The following is a 16209-nucleotide window of genomic DNA, read 5'->3' on the forward strand; positions in this document are numbered from 1 at the left end:
ATAATGCAGCTGTCCAGCATCCTCTCTCCACGGTGTCTCCACACTCGAATCCGACCATCGTGGTGCTGCAGACAGAAGCGTGCCTCGTCAGTGAAGACGACGTCATTCCATTCTGCCGTCCACATCCATCTGTCATCACACCATTGGTGACGGAGACGTCTGTGGTTCTGCGTCAATGGTAGACGAAGCAATGGACGTCTTGCGGACAGACCACTCTGCTGTAAACGGCGTCGAATGGTACGCGCAGACACTGGATGATGCGTTACAGACGCAATGTGCTGTGCTACGGTTCGGGATGTCACTGAGCGATCCGTCACTGCCATGCGCACAATTTGCCTATCAGCACGTGCAGTGGTGCACCGAGGTGAATGCGATCGACCACGTCGGTCCGTCGTACCCTCCTGCATCCAACCGTCACATATCCGCATTACAGTTGTTTGGTTTCGTCCAACACGACTAGCGATTTCTCTGTATGATAATCCACAATCTCGGTAAGCCATTATCCTTCCTCTGTCGAACTTTGATACTTGATCAAAAGATGTTCGCTGTTTTCTACGAGGCATAACTGATCGTCTTGTGAAACAACCACAAGGTAAACACACGTGCCGAACGTACACTCGTCGAAATCGCCAAGCCTTAAATGGCGCTATGAGGTGGCGCCACAGGCGCGCGTGATGTGCGTCTGGGCTGACATTCTAATCAGTTGCATATCTCATCGCTGCAAACTCATGGTGTAAATTTCACTTGATTCGGATGCTTCCTTCAGGGTGTTGCATTTACAGTGGCCAGCAGTGTACTTTCTGATTATTTTCATAGTGATATGCCTATTACATGGAAGACAGATCTGAATAAAGCAAACCTTCTCTGACATGCAGGGGAGAATCAAGAAGCCACACCACCAAACTGAAGTTCTGCAAACCACAACACACTGTGGGATTATTCACCGACAGACAAACATTGAGAAAACAGGAAGGTACTGTAAAGAAGCTGCTTCATGCATTTACACCAGTTAGAAACAAAAGTGGTCAACTATTCTGCAAGTGCAGAAAAAAATTTATGCAAAGAATACAGTGAAATTATTTGTGAAGAGTACAATTTTTGATTAGCAAATATTCTGGTGTGGATCAGTAAAATTGACACTTACATCACTAAACATTGGTAAATTATAATTTATAATATTGTATTTCATATTATACTAAAATAAAGGTCACAGCATCATAATAAATGCTTTCTTATTCATTCTGTGTCATAATACTCTCTCACAGACCCCTCTCACGGATTTTTTGATAGTCCAGCCACTCACGCATCTGAGGGTTTAATGTGGGAATGTAAGACACCCCCTTTGAGGAAGCATAAAAACCTGTTCAACTGAACTGTCAGCATTTGATAGCATAAAGGATAAGGAATTCTTAATGTCTTGCTTTCATCCGAGTCAATCTAAAGGGGTATTCCTCGAAAACTGAAATGTGGTACAGGGCTAACCACATTTAAAAGTAGCTTAAAATAGAGATAAAAGAGGGATGGGATGCCCTGGGCAGGTGGCAGAGGAGGCAGGACCAAGCGCCCGCTGGACGCAGCGTATAAAGGATGGGGTGGGAGGGGGGAATCCCGACCCCACATACTCCCCTCTGAGACCAGTTTGAAAATGTTTGACTGCTGAATATGAACTACATTTTTGGAGCAAACTTAACAACAGTTCACCTGTCCATATGTCATCTGCCAACATTAAAGAATTTATTTATTTATTTTTAGTTATTTATTTATTTTTATTTATTTATTTATTGTTCTGTGGGACCAAATTAAGGAGAAGTCTCCATGGTCATGGAACGAGTCAATACATGAAATTATAACACAATAGTAGAAACAGATAAAATCAAATATAAGAAACATATTCAGGTGACAAGTTGTAAGTTTAAATTAAGAAAATCAACAATGTAACACTGGAATTTGCTTAATTTTTCAGCTCTTCCAGGAGCCCCTCGACAGAATTGAAGAAGTGAGCCATGAGGAAATTCTTCAGTTTAGACTTAAAAGCGTTTGGGCTACTGCTAAGATTTTTGACTTCTTGTGGTAGCTTATTGAAAATGGATGCAGCAGAATACTGCACTCCCTTCTGCACAAGTGTCAAGGAAGTGCATTCCACATGCAGATTTGATTTCTGCCTAGTATCAACTGAGTGAAAGCTGCTAACTCTTGGGAATAAGCTAATATTGCTAACAACAATCGACATTAAAGAAAATATATACTGTGAGGGCAATGTCAGAATTCCCAGACTATTGAATAGGGGTCGACAAGAAGTTCTCGAACTTACACCACATATAGCCTGAACAGCCCGTTTTTGAGCCAAAAATAATCAGAAGAATTACCCCAAAAAATAATACCATAAGCGTATGAAAATATGCGAAGTAGACTACTTTTTGTGTTGAACTGTCACTTATTTCAGACACTGTTCTAATGGTAAATAAAGCAGCATTTAGTTTCTGAACAAGATCCTGAATATGGTCTTTCCACAACAGCTTACTATCTATCCGAATGCCTAGGAACTTTAACTGTTCCGTCTCGCTTATTATATGCCCATTCTGTCTCATCAAAATATCGGTTCTTGTTGAATTGTGAGTTAGAAACTGTAAAAACTGAGTCTTACTGTGATTTAGCACCAAATTATTTTCCACAAGCCACGAACTTATTTCATGAACTATATTATTTGATACTGTTTCAATATTACACACAAGATCCTTCACTACCAAGCTGGTGTCATCAGCAAACAGAAATATTTTTGAATCACCTGTAATACTAGAAGGCATATCATTTATATAAATAAGAAACAGCAGTGGCCCCAGCACCGACCATTGGGGAATGCCCCACTTAACACTGCCCCATTGGGACTGAACATCACTACCACTCTTAGTAATGCGGAGAATTACCTTCTGCTTTCTGTTCTTAAAGTAAGAGGCGAACCAATTGTACGCTACTCCCCTTACTCCATAGTGGTCCAACATCTGCAGTAATATTTTGTGGTCAACACAGTCAAAAGCCTTCGTTAAATCAAAGAAAACACCTAGCATTCACAACCTTTTATTTAATCCGTCCAAAACCTCACAGAGAAAAGAGAATATAGCATTTTCAGTTGTTAAACCTTTTCTAAAACCAAACTGTATATCTGACAGCAAATTACATGAATTTAAATGCTCCAGTAACCTTGTCTATACAACCTTCTCGATAACTTTAGCAAACACCGATGGCATAGAAATAGGTCTAAAATTGTCAACATTATTCCCCATTTGGATCTCCGGGCAGGGACTACTCAGGACATAGTCGTTATCAGGAGAAAGAAAACTGGCATTCTACGGATCGAAGTGTGGAATGTCAGATCCCTTAATCGGGCAGGTAGGTTAGAAAATTTAAAAAGGGAAATGGATAGGTTAAAGCTAGATATAGTGGGAAGTAGTGAAGACTTTTGGTCAGGTGAATACTGGGTTATAAATACAAAATCAAATAGGGGTAATGCAGGAGTAGGTTTAATAATGCATAAAAAATAGGAGTGCGGGTAAGCTACTGCAAACAGCTTAGTGAACGCATTGTTGTGGCCAAGATAGACACGAAGCCCATGCCTACTACAGAAGTACAAGTTTATATGCCAACTAGCTCTGCAGATGATGAAGAAAGTGATGAAATGTGTGATGAGATAAACGAAATTATTCAAGTAGTGAAGGGAGACGAAAATTTAATAGTCATGGGTGACTGGAATTCGACAGTAGGAAAAGGAAGAGAAGGAAACGTAGTAAGTGAATATGGATTGGGGCTAAGAGATGAAAGAGGAAGCCGTCTGGTAGAATTTTGCACAGAGCATAACTTAATCATAGCTAACACTTGGTTCAAGTATCATGAAAGAAGGTTTTATACATGGAAAAACCCTGGAGATACGAGAAGGTTTCAGATAGATTATGTAATGGTAAGACAAATGACCACAATCTATTGATTATGAACTGTAGATTAAAACTGAAGAAACTGCAAAAAGGTGGGAATTTGAGGAGATGGGACATGGATAAACTGAAAGAACGAGAGGTTGTACAGAGTTTCAGGGAAAGCATAAGAACAATTGACAAGAATGGAGAAAAGAAATACAGTAGAAGAAGAATGGGTAGCTTTGAGGAGTGAAATAGTGAAGGCAGCAGAGGATCAAGTAGGTAAAAAGACGAGGGCTACTAGAAATCCGTGGGAGACAGAAGAGATACTGCATTTAATTGATGAAAGGAGAAAATACAAAAATGCAGTAAGTGAAGCAGGCAAAAAGGAATACAAACGTCTCAAAAATGAGATCGACAGGAAGTGCAAAATGGCTCAGCAGGGATGGCTAGAGGACAAACGTAAGGATGTAGAGGCTTATCTCACAAGGGGTAATATAGATACTGCCTACAGGAAAATTAAAGAGACATTTGGAGAAAAAAGAACCACTTGTATGAATATCAAGAGCTCAGATGGAAACCCAGATCTAAGCAAAGAAGGGAAAGCAGAAAGGTGGAAGGAATATATAGAGGGTCTATACACGGGCAATGTTCTTGGCGACAATATTACGGAAATGGATAGGATATAGATGAAGATGAAATGGGAGATATGATACTGCATGAAGAGTTTGACAGAGCACTGAAAGACCTAAGTTGGGAGTAGACAACATTCCATTAGAACTACTGACAGCCTTGGGAGAGCCAGTCCTGACAAAACTCTACCATCTGGTGAGTAAAATGTATGAGACAGGCGAAATTCCCTCAGACTTCAAAGGAGTTTTGCTATTTGGGGAGCAAAATAACTGATGATGCTCGAAGTAGAGAGGATTTAAAATGTAGACTGGCAATGGCAAGGAAAGTGTTTCTGAAGAAGAGAAATTTGTTAACATTGAGTATAGATTTAAGTGTCATGAAGTCATTTCTGAAAGTATTTGTATGGAGTGTAGCCATGCGTGGAAGTCAAGCATCGACGATAAATAGTTTGGACAAGAAGAGAATAGAAGCTTTTGAAATGTGGTGCTACAGAAGAGTGCTGAAGATTAGATGGGTAGACCATATAACTAATGAGGAGGTATTGAATAGAATTGGGCAGAAGAGGAGTTTGTGGCACAACTTGACTATAAGAAGGGATCGGTTGGTAGGACATGTTCTGAGGCATCAAGGGATCACCAATTTAGTACTGGAGGGCAGCGTGGAGGGTAATAATCGCAGAACGAGACCAAGAGATGAATACACTAAGCAGATTCAGAAGGATGTAGGCTGCAGTAGGTACTGGGAGATGAAGAAGCTTGCATAGGATAGAGTAGCATGGAGAGCTGAATCAAACCAGTCTTAGGACTGAAGACCACAACAACAACATACCTGTCTCCCTTTATAAAAAGTGGCTTCACTACTGAGTACTTTAATCGGTCAGGAAACCGACCACTCCTAAAGGAAAAGTTACAGATATGGCTAAGTACTGAGCTAACATACATAGAACAATACTTCAGTATTCTGCTAGATACCCTATCATATCCATGATGAGTTCTTGGTCTTTAGTGATTTAATTATTAACTCAATCTCCCTCTTGTCAGTATCATGGAGGAGCATTTCAGGGAACAGTCTCAGAACACTTTTTTCTAAGAGCGCTATATGATTCCCTGTTGGGACTAGGTTTCTATTTAGTTCACCTGCTATATTCAGAAAGGGATTATTAAATACTGTACATATATGCGACTTATCAGTAACACAGACATTCCCACTACGCACTGATTCTATATCCTCAACCTGTCTCTGCAGACCAGCAACTTCCTTTACGACTGATCATATGGTTTTAATTTTATCCTGAGACTTAGCTATTCTATCTGCAGACCACATACTTTTTGACTTCCTAATAACATTTTTAAGCACCTTACAATACTGTTTGTAATGGGCTGCTGCATTTAGATTTTGACTGTTTCTAACGTTTTGATATAATTGCCACTTTGTTCTACAAGATATTCTTATCTCTCTAGTCAGCCACCCAGGCTGCCTGTTTGTGCTAGTGCCCTGTTTTGAACGTTCTAACGGAAAGCAACTTTCAAAGAGCACGAGAAAAGTCTTGATGAAAGCATTATATTTATCGTCTACTGTATCAGCACTATAAACATCTTGCCACTCTCGTTCCTTGATAAGGTTTACAAAGGTCTCTACAGCAACTGAATAAGCTTTCCTAAACGGTCGATAACTATATTTAACATGTGTTGCAGCACAAAAATCTTTTAGAGTTAAAATTTGTGCATCATGATCTGAAAGGCATTCACCTTTTTGCTAACAGAATGCCCTTCTAGTAATGAGGAATGAACAAAAATGTTGTCTATGGTTGTTCTACTGTTCCCTTGCACTCTCGTTGGAAAGAATACGGTTTGCATAAGATTATATGAATTAAGGAGGTCTACCAGCATCATTTTCCTTACTCAATCACTTATACAATTAATATTGAAGTCACCACATATAACTTTTTGTGTTTCCTATAAAGTTAACCAAGAACCTCCTCTAGCTTTAGCAAAAATGTTGTGAAATTGGAGTTTGGGGATCTATAAATAACAACAGTTAGAAGTTTAGCTCCACTAAATTTAACCACACCTGCACAACCTTCAAACACCTTCTCTGTGCAGTACTTTGAAACATCAATTGACTCAAATGGGATGCCGTTTTTCACATATATGGCTACTCCCCCACACCACAAAGAGCTCCTAGAAAAGCTGTCAGCCAACCTGTATTCTGGTAAAGGAAGCCTCTGAATTATTTCCTTATTTAAGAAGTGTTCAGATATAACAATAATTTCAGAGTCAACATCTATAAGCAGTTCACTTAACTTTGTCTCTAATACCTTGTATATTTTGATGAAATATACTAATTCCCTCATTACTCGGATACCTAAGCTTTGTCGAAAGTGGTTCCTTTGGGAGAGAGACTTCGCTTTAGCAGGAATACGTATCAGCTAACTTCAGTCTAAAAAAGGTGCAGCTTTAACACCCACTACTACAGGAATTTTCCCATGAGTGATCCCACCACCCCCACCTATGCTGTCACCTATAAGCTTTGCCAACCTCCCCTTCCCATACCTGTTGAGGTGCAGACCATGTCTAGTAAAACCCGTCCTGCTGATAGACTCCACCAACACCACTAAAATGTGACCCGTGCCTTCTGTCATCAGCGCACCCCCAAGTCTCATGTTATTATGCCTGACGGCTGTATTAAGATGAGGCCGATCGTGACGCTGAAACAGTTCCACGAAATGCACATTCGTGTTGCCAGTCTGAGTGGCTATCTTTTCCAGGTCACCATCTATATCATACTCCCCATCCCTACCAATACTATTCCCAGCCCCACCCACAATCACTACCTGATCCTCTTTAGTAAAATCCCTACATAACCCCCCTATGTTAACAGTCACCTGAGCCAATCCTGCATTAGGCTTCACAATGCTGGTGACCTGGTACTCACTCCCCAACACTTCCTGCAACTGCTGGCCTCACCTCTGCCATGAGGACTACCTAACAGCAGAACCTTCTTCTTCCTCTTCGACTTTGCAACTGTCCTAGCCACCGTAACTGCTGAGGTCTGCTGCATACTTCCTACATCTACTGCTACTAGAGACTCTGACAGTTGGTCATATCTATTGCAAACACAAATAGTAAAACTATCTGAAAATCTCCTCCTCCTAGCAGATCTGTTGCCAACAGCCAGCTCCCATTCCCCAACCCCCTTCTCCCTCCTCATCCTATCTAGCTCCTCCTGTGCGTTTTTCAACTGCACCTGAAGGGCACCGATCTTACGCTCCTGCTCCTCTATCAACTTACTCTTGCTACATAACCTGCAGTTCCAGGAGAGGATCTCACCAGAATGCCCACTGGCTTCTCTACTGCATTCCCCCCAGTGAAAATACTTTGAACAAGTCTCACACCGCAATCCTCTACTCACGAACCTATGGCAAAGCCCACACTTCTCACTCATGGTAAAATTTTACAGTTATTGAAACAATAAAACTACTTTAAGTTCCGCTACTACAATAAGAAAATGTTAAAAACTGACTGCAATAATTACGAACATACTCTACAAGGGAAGTAAGTACTATTATTAACAGTATTAATCAACAACAAATGAGAATATAACAAAATACTAACACAGAAAGAAAATCAAACGTCTAATGAAACAGTAACGAAACTGAAAACAGTTCTCAAAAAGTTCTTCTGAAATTATTTCACCAGAAAACACCAAGAACACTGGTTGAAGACTACTAAAGTTCCTAAATAAACTACTATACACAAACAATTAATTAGCTTTCCATGCGTCGCAACAACTGCAACTGGTCAGCGCAGAATGTGAATACAGGTAAGAGGTTAAGTTGCTCGATATGAAATACTCACAACTATCAGGTCATAACAGAAGAAAGGCAGAGGTGAATGAAGAAACCACTAATAAGTCACTTATATAGTATATATTATCACAAAAACCATTAAAATATGTATCTGAAACCTAAAAAAATATAAAAACTTAGAGAGCGATCTCACACACAGTCACGCACTTATGACATCACTTTATTACAACTTAAATATGTTCATTCTACGTACTCCGATCATTATGCTGTTTTCATTGTTCTTATTATAATAAAATCATGCCTGAACTAGTATTTTGACAGCTTAAATTTCTGAATTATTATTCTCAGTTGTTTAAATTGTTAATTATCAGACTGAGTGTGCACATCGTTATGACAACATACTGCCACATCTCGGGTTGGCCCCAAAACTAAATAATTGTAAGATATTGCACATGAGTGTAGGAAAAGATACATTAGGGTTTGATTATGCTATTAGTGATACATAACTAGAAACACTAACAACCACATAATACCTAGGAGTAGATGTCCAGAACGACAAAGTGCAATGACCACATAGAACTAATTGTTGCAAAGGCCAAGATTCTTTAGAAGAATCTTAAAGTTAATGTACATAACGCCTGAAAGAAGTCACTTATTAAACACTCTATCGTCAACTTCTGTGGCATTACTTGTCAGTCTGTAAAACTTAGCAGATTGGATTGAAGTAAGATAAGTCACCAATGGAACAGTGGACTCCACCATACAGGGAAATATGGGAACAGAAATTCCAGTTTTGGATCACTATAAACAATTATAAGGAAAGTGTAAGTGCAAAAAAACTTGACTTTTTATTTTTGGCAACACCTAGTAGGCACTCCATACAGAATATTATCATAAATGATATATCATTGTAAAAATACAGCAACCAGCCACTTTTTAATGCGTTTTATTTATGCCAATATGCATTTCGGGTTTGCACCCATCTTCAGCTGGCAAATTACATGGATCTTCAGTTACTACAGTAGTACAATCTCGACAGCAGTTTGGATGCTGCAGCAGGCCTGTGCAAAAGCAACGATTCCAATCATTTACTTCAATTTCGCGAGTTTAAAGTTACGCACTATCAGTTGTTAATTTTACTTACATTCTCCTCTCCTTGTTTTTTTCTTGGCTTTTCTTCTTTCTTGCAACAACACAAACATTTTTTTTTTTTTTATCACATATTTTACACAGGCGCACTGCGTTATCCGCCATGTTGTCGACTGACAGTTTTTGTTTACATACAAATGGTTTATCTATGGACAGAGTTATATTTTTTTCTCGAAAGTTTTGAGGTTATAAGATAAGCTACTGTTTTCTAAACATTGACTTGGGTGACAGACGTATTCTAAGTACAATGTATACATTTTTTTTTTGTAGTATTGAAGATAATAAAGTAACATAACACATTTATACAACGCAGTAATTCATACATTTACAATATAACAGAATTAAGATTTTTATGTTTTATACTATTACATGCATTTGTTAGGTTTATATTAGATTATGTTATTACTTGATTGTGCTTAGTGAGTGGTTTGATAAGTAGAGTGAGGAAGTTTTTCAGAAATATTCGGTTTGGTAGCTCTGTTTGGTCGTTAAGTATGTCAGAAGGGGATGCATGTTTATGTGAATAAATTTCGATTTCTTCTAGGAGGTTCATTCTTTTTCCTTTGTTGGCTAGGTGGAGAACTTGTAGGTTATGGGATATGTCTGTTACTTGATGTTCTTCTTCTGCTACATGTTGGGCGAATGTGGATTTAATTAAGTTTTTTAAACGAAGAGCATCCATGTGTTCTCGAAACCGTATGCTGAAGTTTCTCCCTGTTTGGCCTATGTATGTTTTTGGACAAGAGTTGCAGTTAAGTTTGTATATTCCTGATTGATTGTACGGTTTGGTATTATTTTTAATGTTATGGATAGCTTTGTTCTTTATTTTGTTATTTGTATAGTAGCTGATTTTGATATCTGTTCCTTGGAACAGCTTTGCTATTTTATATGACAGCTTTCCTACAAATGGCAAGCTTACATATTTTTCTTTTGGCTGTGTTGTGGCATTCTTTAATGTTGTTTTGTTATTGTATTTGTTTATGTGGGGATTTATCTTAGAGTTTAGTTCATCTATTAATTTTGGATTGTAACCATTATTGTAAGCAATTGCTTTGATGGTGTTTAGTTGTTCTACTTGGTCAGCTGGTTCTAGTGGTATTTTGTGCATTCTGTTTAGCATTGCTCTGTATGAAGCCGTCTTATTGTTATCCAGGTGGCAGGATGATTTATTAATTGTGTTATCTGTGTATGTTGGTTTCCTGTATACTTGAAATTTGTGTTTGTTGTTGGAGCTACTTATGCAGAGATCCAGAAAATTTAAACCTACTTCTGTCTGGTGTTCTACAGTGAAGATGATGTTCTGATGCATTTTATTCATTTCTTTTGCAAGGTTATCAATTTCTTCTGCTGTGCCATCAAATAAGATTATTATATCATCAACATACCTTTTGTAATAAATTATCTTGTTTAGTATCTGGGGGTTTTCTTTAAAAAATTTACATTCTAAGTTATTGATGAAAATATCTGCAAGCAAACTGGCAAGGCAGCTACCCATAGCCAGGCCCTCTTTCTGCTGGTACATTTTGTTATTAAAAGAAAAATAGTTGTGTGATAGTACTAGTGTTAATAGATCAATGAATTCATATCATCAATTATCATAAATGCATATTCTGTCTGACATTTCATTTTCATCCGTGCAATATCCCCAATGTTGCTATCTGCAACTTGTGAATAAAAGTTATAATTCATCCCTCATTTTACCACCATCATCATCATGATGATGACCATCATAATCATAATCATCATCCATTTTAGTCATTATCATCGTCGTCATCATCGCTGTCATCATCGCCACCATTACCATAATAATAATCACCATCAGCGTAATACTCGTCAACACCACCTCTATCTACGTCACCTGAGAGATCTTCCTCTGTATATCGGAAAGTTTCTAAGATCTTGAGATGAGGCATTTTATGTTGCAATTCAGTGACATTTTCACCTTGACTGTCATATGTCACACGTAGCTCCCTGGCGATGCAGAAAAAAAAAAGTTGATTAGAATGACACAAGTATTTCTGTAATTTCAAACAATGGAAAATCCAGGATGGAATGTAACAGTACCAGAGAAGGAAAGTTGCTACTCACCATATAGCGGAGATGCTGAGTCATGATAGGCACAACAAAAAGATTCACACAATTGTAGCTTTCGGCCATAAAGGCCTTTGTCAGCGGTGGAGGCGCGCCCACGCGCACCCGCCCGCGCGCGCACCCGCGCACCAGGCCGCGCGCGCACGCACGCACGCACGCACGCACGCACACACACACACACACACACACACAGCAGTATTTCCATGCCTGTGCGATACATTGATTAAAATTTCATCCTTATGTATGTAAAGAAAAAACCCAGTCCTACAGGTAAAGGATGATGTGTGTTTATAATGACTGTTGGACGCATCTTAACATTACTGGGGCTTTCACGTTTGATATCACTTCACAACCTGCCCAAAGGATGTGCACATGGAGCTTACTGCCATCCTTCAGACATTGAGAATGGTGAAACCACTGGCACGAGAGACACAGAACAGACCAATGACACAGACAGCTGGCTTTAGAGCAGTGATTGCAGATTAAGACGTGACGAGGTGGACTCAGGATAGAAGACAGGTACATCCCCGTGAAGACCGTCGCACGAGAAGATGGTAGGGTTCTTCAGCTGCCTCGCACGAACAGGTGGGTGGTGACAGCAGATATGTGGACAGACGTTAACAGGCAGAGTGTCACTGCAAACAGTCAAGAATATCTTACTGGAATTCACTGTTTATTGCTCACGGCCTACTAGAAAGGACAGAGACTTAAACGGTGGGCAGCAAAAGTCAGCTGAGGCACCGAGTGGTATTCTGTGGCGAGTCACACTTCCATTTGTGGCAGTTGGGCTGCATCGACGTGTCCGTAGATGACTTGGCGATGGGTCCCAGGAAACTGAGAGCTTGCTACTGTGTGGCAAAAATGGTAAAACCTGATGTCGTACTCTACACAGTCACTGCAATGACTGCTATATTCCAGCACAGATGCCGACCACAGATCACAAAACAGCCACTTTGAGGAATGTACAGATTGTTGACCAGTGTGCTCAATCTCTCAGTTTGTCAACCACAGAGCACGTCTCCGATGCGACGGGACGCGGGGCTACGCTTTTGTACCGAGCTCCAGTCGGCAGTGTTCGGAGCTGGCACAGTGTGCATTTCTGACATCACAAAAAATTTCTCTAGTGACAGAGGTAGTCTGCTTCTGTGCCAGAACAAATACAAGACATCTCACACTAATAATGATTATTGGCACCTGTTCCAAATGGCACGAAAGTTGAATCACATAATACCTATTATGTGATGAACATTTCTACAATGTTTGTGTGTGTGTGTGTGTGTGTGTGTGTGTGTGTGTGTGTGTGTGTGTGACTTAAAATATGAAGAGTAATAAATTAAAAGCACCAGTTTGCTTTTGTTCTACATTTCTTTTATTGTGTTACAAAGCTATCTTCAGACATTTACTGAGTATTGTCACCAAAGAAGTTACAATGTTTGCAAATGACACTGGAAGAGAAGTAACACTTCTAGACTGAAGGAGAAACATACAGTACCATCTTAGACAGTGTGGTGGTAATGCACTGAAAAAGTAAAAAAATTGAACAGTAAATAAATAACAATGAGTAGACAGGAAAAACGTTAACACAAAATGGGAACAGCATGCCTACGTAAGTTTCCATTAAAAAACAAAACTAATAAAATAAAATTAAATTAAATTACTACTTGACAAGACTACATCTGGAGATATAAAACATGAAGAGTGATATACAAACCAATTAAAAGAAGAAACAATTATTAATGTAGCTACGGAATACATAAGGAATGTAAGCAATAACAATAAGATAAACAGAAATAAATAAATGTAGGAAAATGGAGGCGTTTGAGGGAACATACAGTAAATGCAATCTTTGAGTGTGTGGTGGTACTGCATTTTAACATTATATGGAATATGTAGACAACTTTGATAAACCAAAAGAACTTACTGGAAACAGGAAAATGGGAATATGTAGGAACAGACAGTGTGGGACGTAATGAACGACAGAGATGATTACATAAAATTTAGGAGAGGGGGAAGTGTTTAGGTGTGTCTGGTCATTTTGGATTAGATCTGGACTGTGAGCAAGCTGTTTGTTAATTTCCAGGGCTTCTAGCAGGTTGAGTTTACGGCCTTTGTTTGCTAAGTGACAGAAGATTCTGGTAACATGATAAAATATGAAGTTCTTGCTGGTGAACTTGACAATATCGCCAAATCAACCCACCAATAATTGTTGGCTTTTGTATGTTGTGATAATATTGGTTCTCTTGTTGTCTACTACAGCAGTTGTCTGGTGGTGGCTGTTGTGGTGATTTTGCTGACAATACCCAAAGAGAAGCAGTGGCTAAGAAGGGAGTTAGACATAGTTGTAGCCTATCTCTGATGTTATTCATCTGTTCACTGAGCAAGCAGTAAAGGAAACAAAAGAAAAATTTGGTGTCAGAATTAAAGTCCAGGAAGAAGAAATAAAAACTTTGAGGTTTGCCGAAGACATTGTTAAATTTTGTCAGAGACAACAAAGGGTATCAAGGAGCATTTCAGGAGATATGTCATCGTAAATGCTGAGATTTGTGGAAAACTATTGTCTCATAAAATGGAGCCTCTTCAAGCTTATGCCACATACTTCACTCGTTAGCACATTTACAAAGGAATTTGATACATGGAAGTTTGATTCTTTAAAAAAATAAAGTGTAGTGGTGGGGCTGGGGGGCGATATTACTGGATGTTTTCTAAATTGTTTGTATAAATCAGCAGCAGCAGAGACCACTACTTTGGGGAATACCAAATATCTCATCTGTTCAACAATGGTGTCCTGTCAATTACTTCTGTGACCTTCCCAACAGATAACCCAGTTACAGAACTGAGTCGATAATCCACAGACACACAATTCGATGAGAAGCCACTCGTGAGGAACTGTGTCAAGCAGTACGAAATTCTACAAATATGGAATCAACCTGAGATCCTGTCGATAGCACTCGTTACTCCACTTGAACAAAGAGAGAGAGAGAGTCACAGAAACAGAAGTACCATGTCAAATAGCCAAGACTGCTATTGTATAGCATTTATTGTGATACCCAGTTCCAGCAAATTATGTTGCCGTCTTCAGATCTTCTGCAGTACATTTCACTGGATCTTGATCAAATGCATATTATACCGTGTCATATATTCAGTAATCTAGATTGCCTCCAAACTTGACAATGTGGAGCGTAGATAGGGAGACAGTTGTACGAGGGCAGTTCAATAAGTAATGCAACACATTTTTTTTCTCGGCCAATTTTGGTTGAAAAAACCGGAAATTTCTTGTGGAATATTTTCAAACATTCCCGCTTCGTCTCGTATAGTTTCATTGACTTCCAACAGGTGGCAGCGCTGTACGGAGCTGTTAAAATGGCGTCTGTAATGGATGTGTGTTGCAAACAACGGGCAGTGATCGAGTTTCTTTTGGCGGAAAACCAGGGCATCTCAGATATTCATAGGCGCTTGCAGAATGTCTACGGTGATCTGGCAGTGGACAAAAGCACGGTGAGTTGTTGGGCAAAGCGTGTATCATCATCGCCGCAAGGTCAAGCAAGACTGTCTGATCTCCCGCGTGCGGGCCGGCTGTGCACAGCTGTGACTCCTGCAATGGCGGAGCGTCCTTCCACATGGTCAAACGATCAACTCTGAAGTGTATTGTGCTACTCTTCAGAAATTGAAGAAACGACTTCAGCGTGTTCGTAGGCACAAAAATCTGAACGAACTTCTCCTTCTTCATTACAACGCAAGACCTCACACAAGTCACACAAGTCACACAAGTCTTCGCACCCGAGAGGAGCTCACAAAACTTCAGTGGACTGTTCTTCCTCATGCACCCTACAGCCCCGATCTCGCACCGTCAGATTTCCATACGTTTGGCCTAATGAAGGACGCAATCCGTGGGAGGCACTACGCGGATGATGAAAAAGTTATTGATGCAGCACGACGTTGGCTCCGACATCGACCAGTGGAATGGTACCGTGCAGGCATACAGGCCCTCTTTTCAAGGTGGCGTAAGGCCTTAGCATTGAATGGAGATTACGTTGAAAAATAGTGTTTTGTAGCTAAAAGATTGGGGAATAACCTGGTGTATTTCAATGCTGAATAAAACAACCCCTGTTTCAGAAAAAAAATGTGTTGCATTACTTATTGAACTGCCTTCGTATTTCATATTTTCTGAATCAATTTTGCTCAAATTCAGTTCTCTGAAAATTCCCAATTTTTTCAGGTTTTTGAGGTAAGATGCCACCACATTTCAATATAGGATCATGCACCAGCTATAAAAATTCATTAGAAAACAGCTGGAATAGAGAGCAGATGCAGCAGTACCACCCACCTGAGCTTCAATAGCCTGCCAGGAAACTCACTGAATGGCACAGCTTCGATGTTGTCGCTCTGCAAGATATCGAGGGATCTCAACTCCCCCATGTCTACAATATCTCGGAGGCTCGGCAGTAGTTTTTTCAGGTCTCTCATGTGCTGAAGAACCAATGTGTGTAGAGCTGGCAGCTCTGCTACGTGGGCGATGGCAGTTCCGCCCAGCCCGTTGCACCCAGAAAGCTCCAATCTGCATAACACACATGAAGATACAAAACAGACCTTTACATCTTCTAAGAGTCATCAACGTCCAGTTCA

The 16209-nt window shown here is 39.8% G+C and overlaps 1 protein-coding gene across 1 annotated transcript in view; it reads right to left on the reverse strand.

Moving 5' to 3' along the window:
• Positions 1-11239: 11239 nt before the first annotated feature.
• LOC126109594 (F-box/LRR-repeat protein 7-like) overlaps positions 11240-16209 on the reverse strand; it is a 135748-nt gene continuing 130778 nt past the window's right edge. The window contains exons 7-8 of the mRNA XM_049914634.1: positions 15911-16141; positions 11240-11466 (exon numbers count right to left, since the gene is read on the reverse strand). Coding sequence (XP_049770591.1) covers positions 11247-11466; positions 15911-16141 — 451 coding nt within the window. The 3' untranslated portion in view covers positions 11240-11246. The remainder of the gene's footprint in view (positions 11467-15910; positions 16142-16209) is intronic.

Source organism: Schistocerca cancellata, chromosome 12, assembly GCF_023864275.1.
Source record: "Schistocerca cancellata isolate TAMUIC-IGC-003103 chromosome 12, iqSchCanc2.1, whole genome shotgun sequence".
Lineage (NCBI taxonomy): Eukaryota > Metazoa > Arthropoda > Insecta > Orthoptera > Acrididae > Schistocerca > Schistocerca cancellata.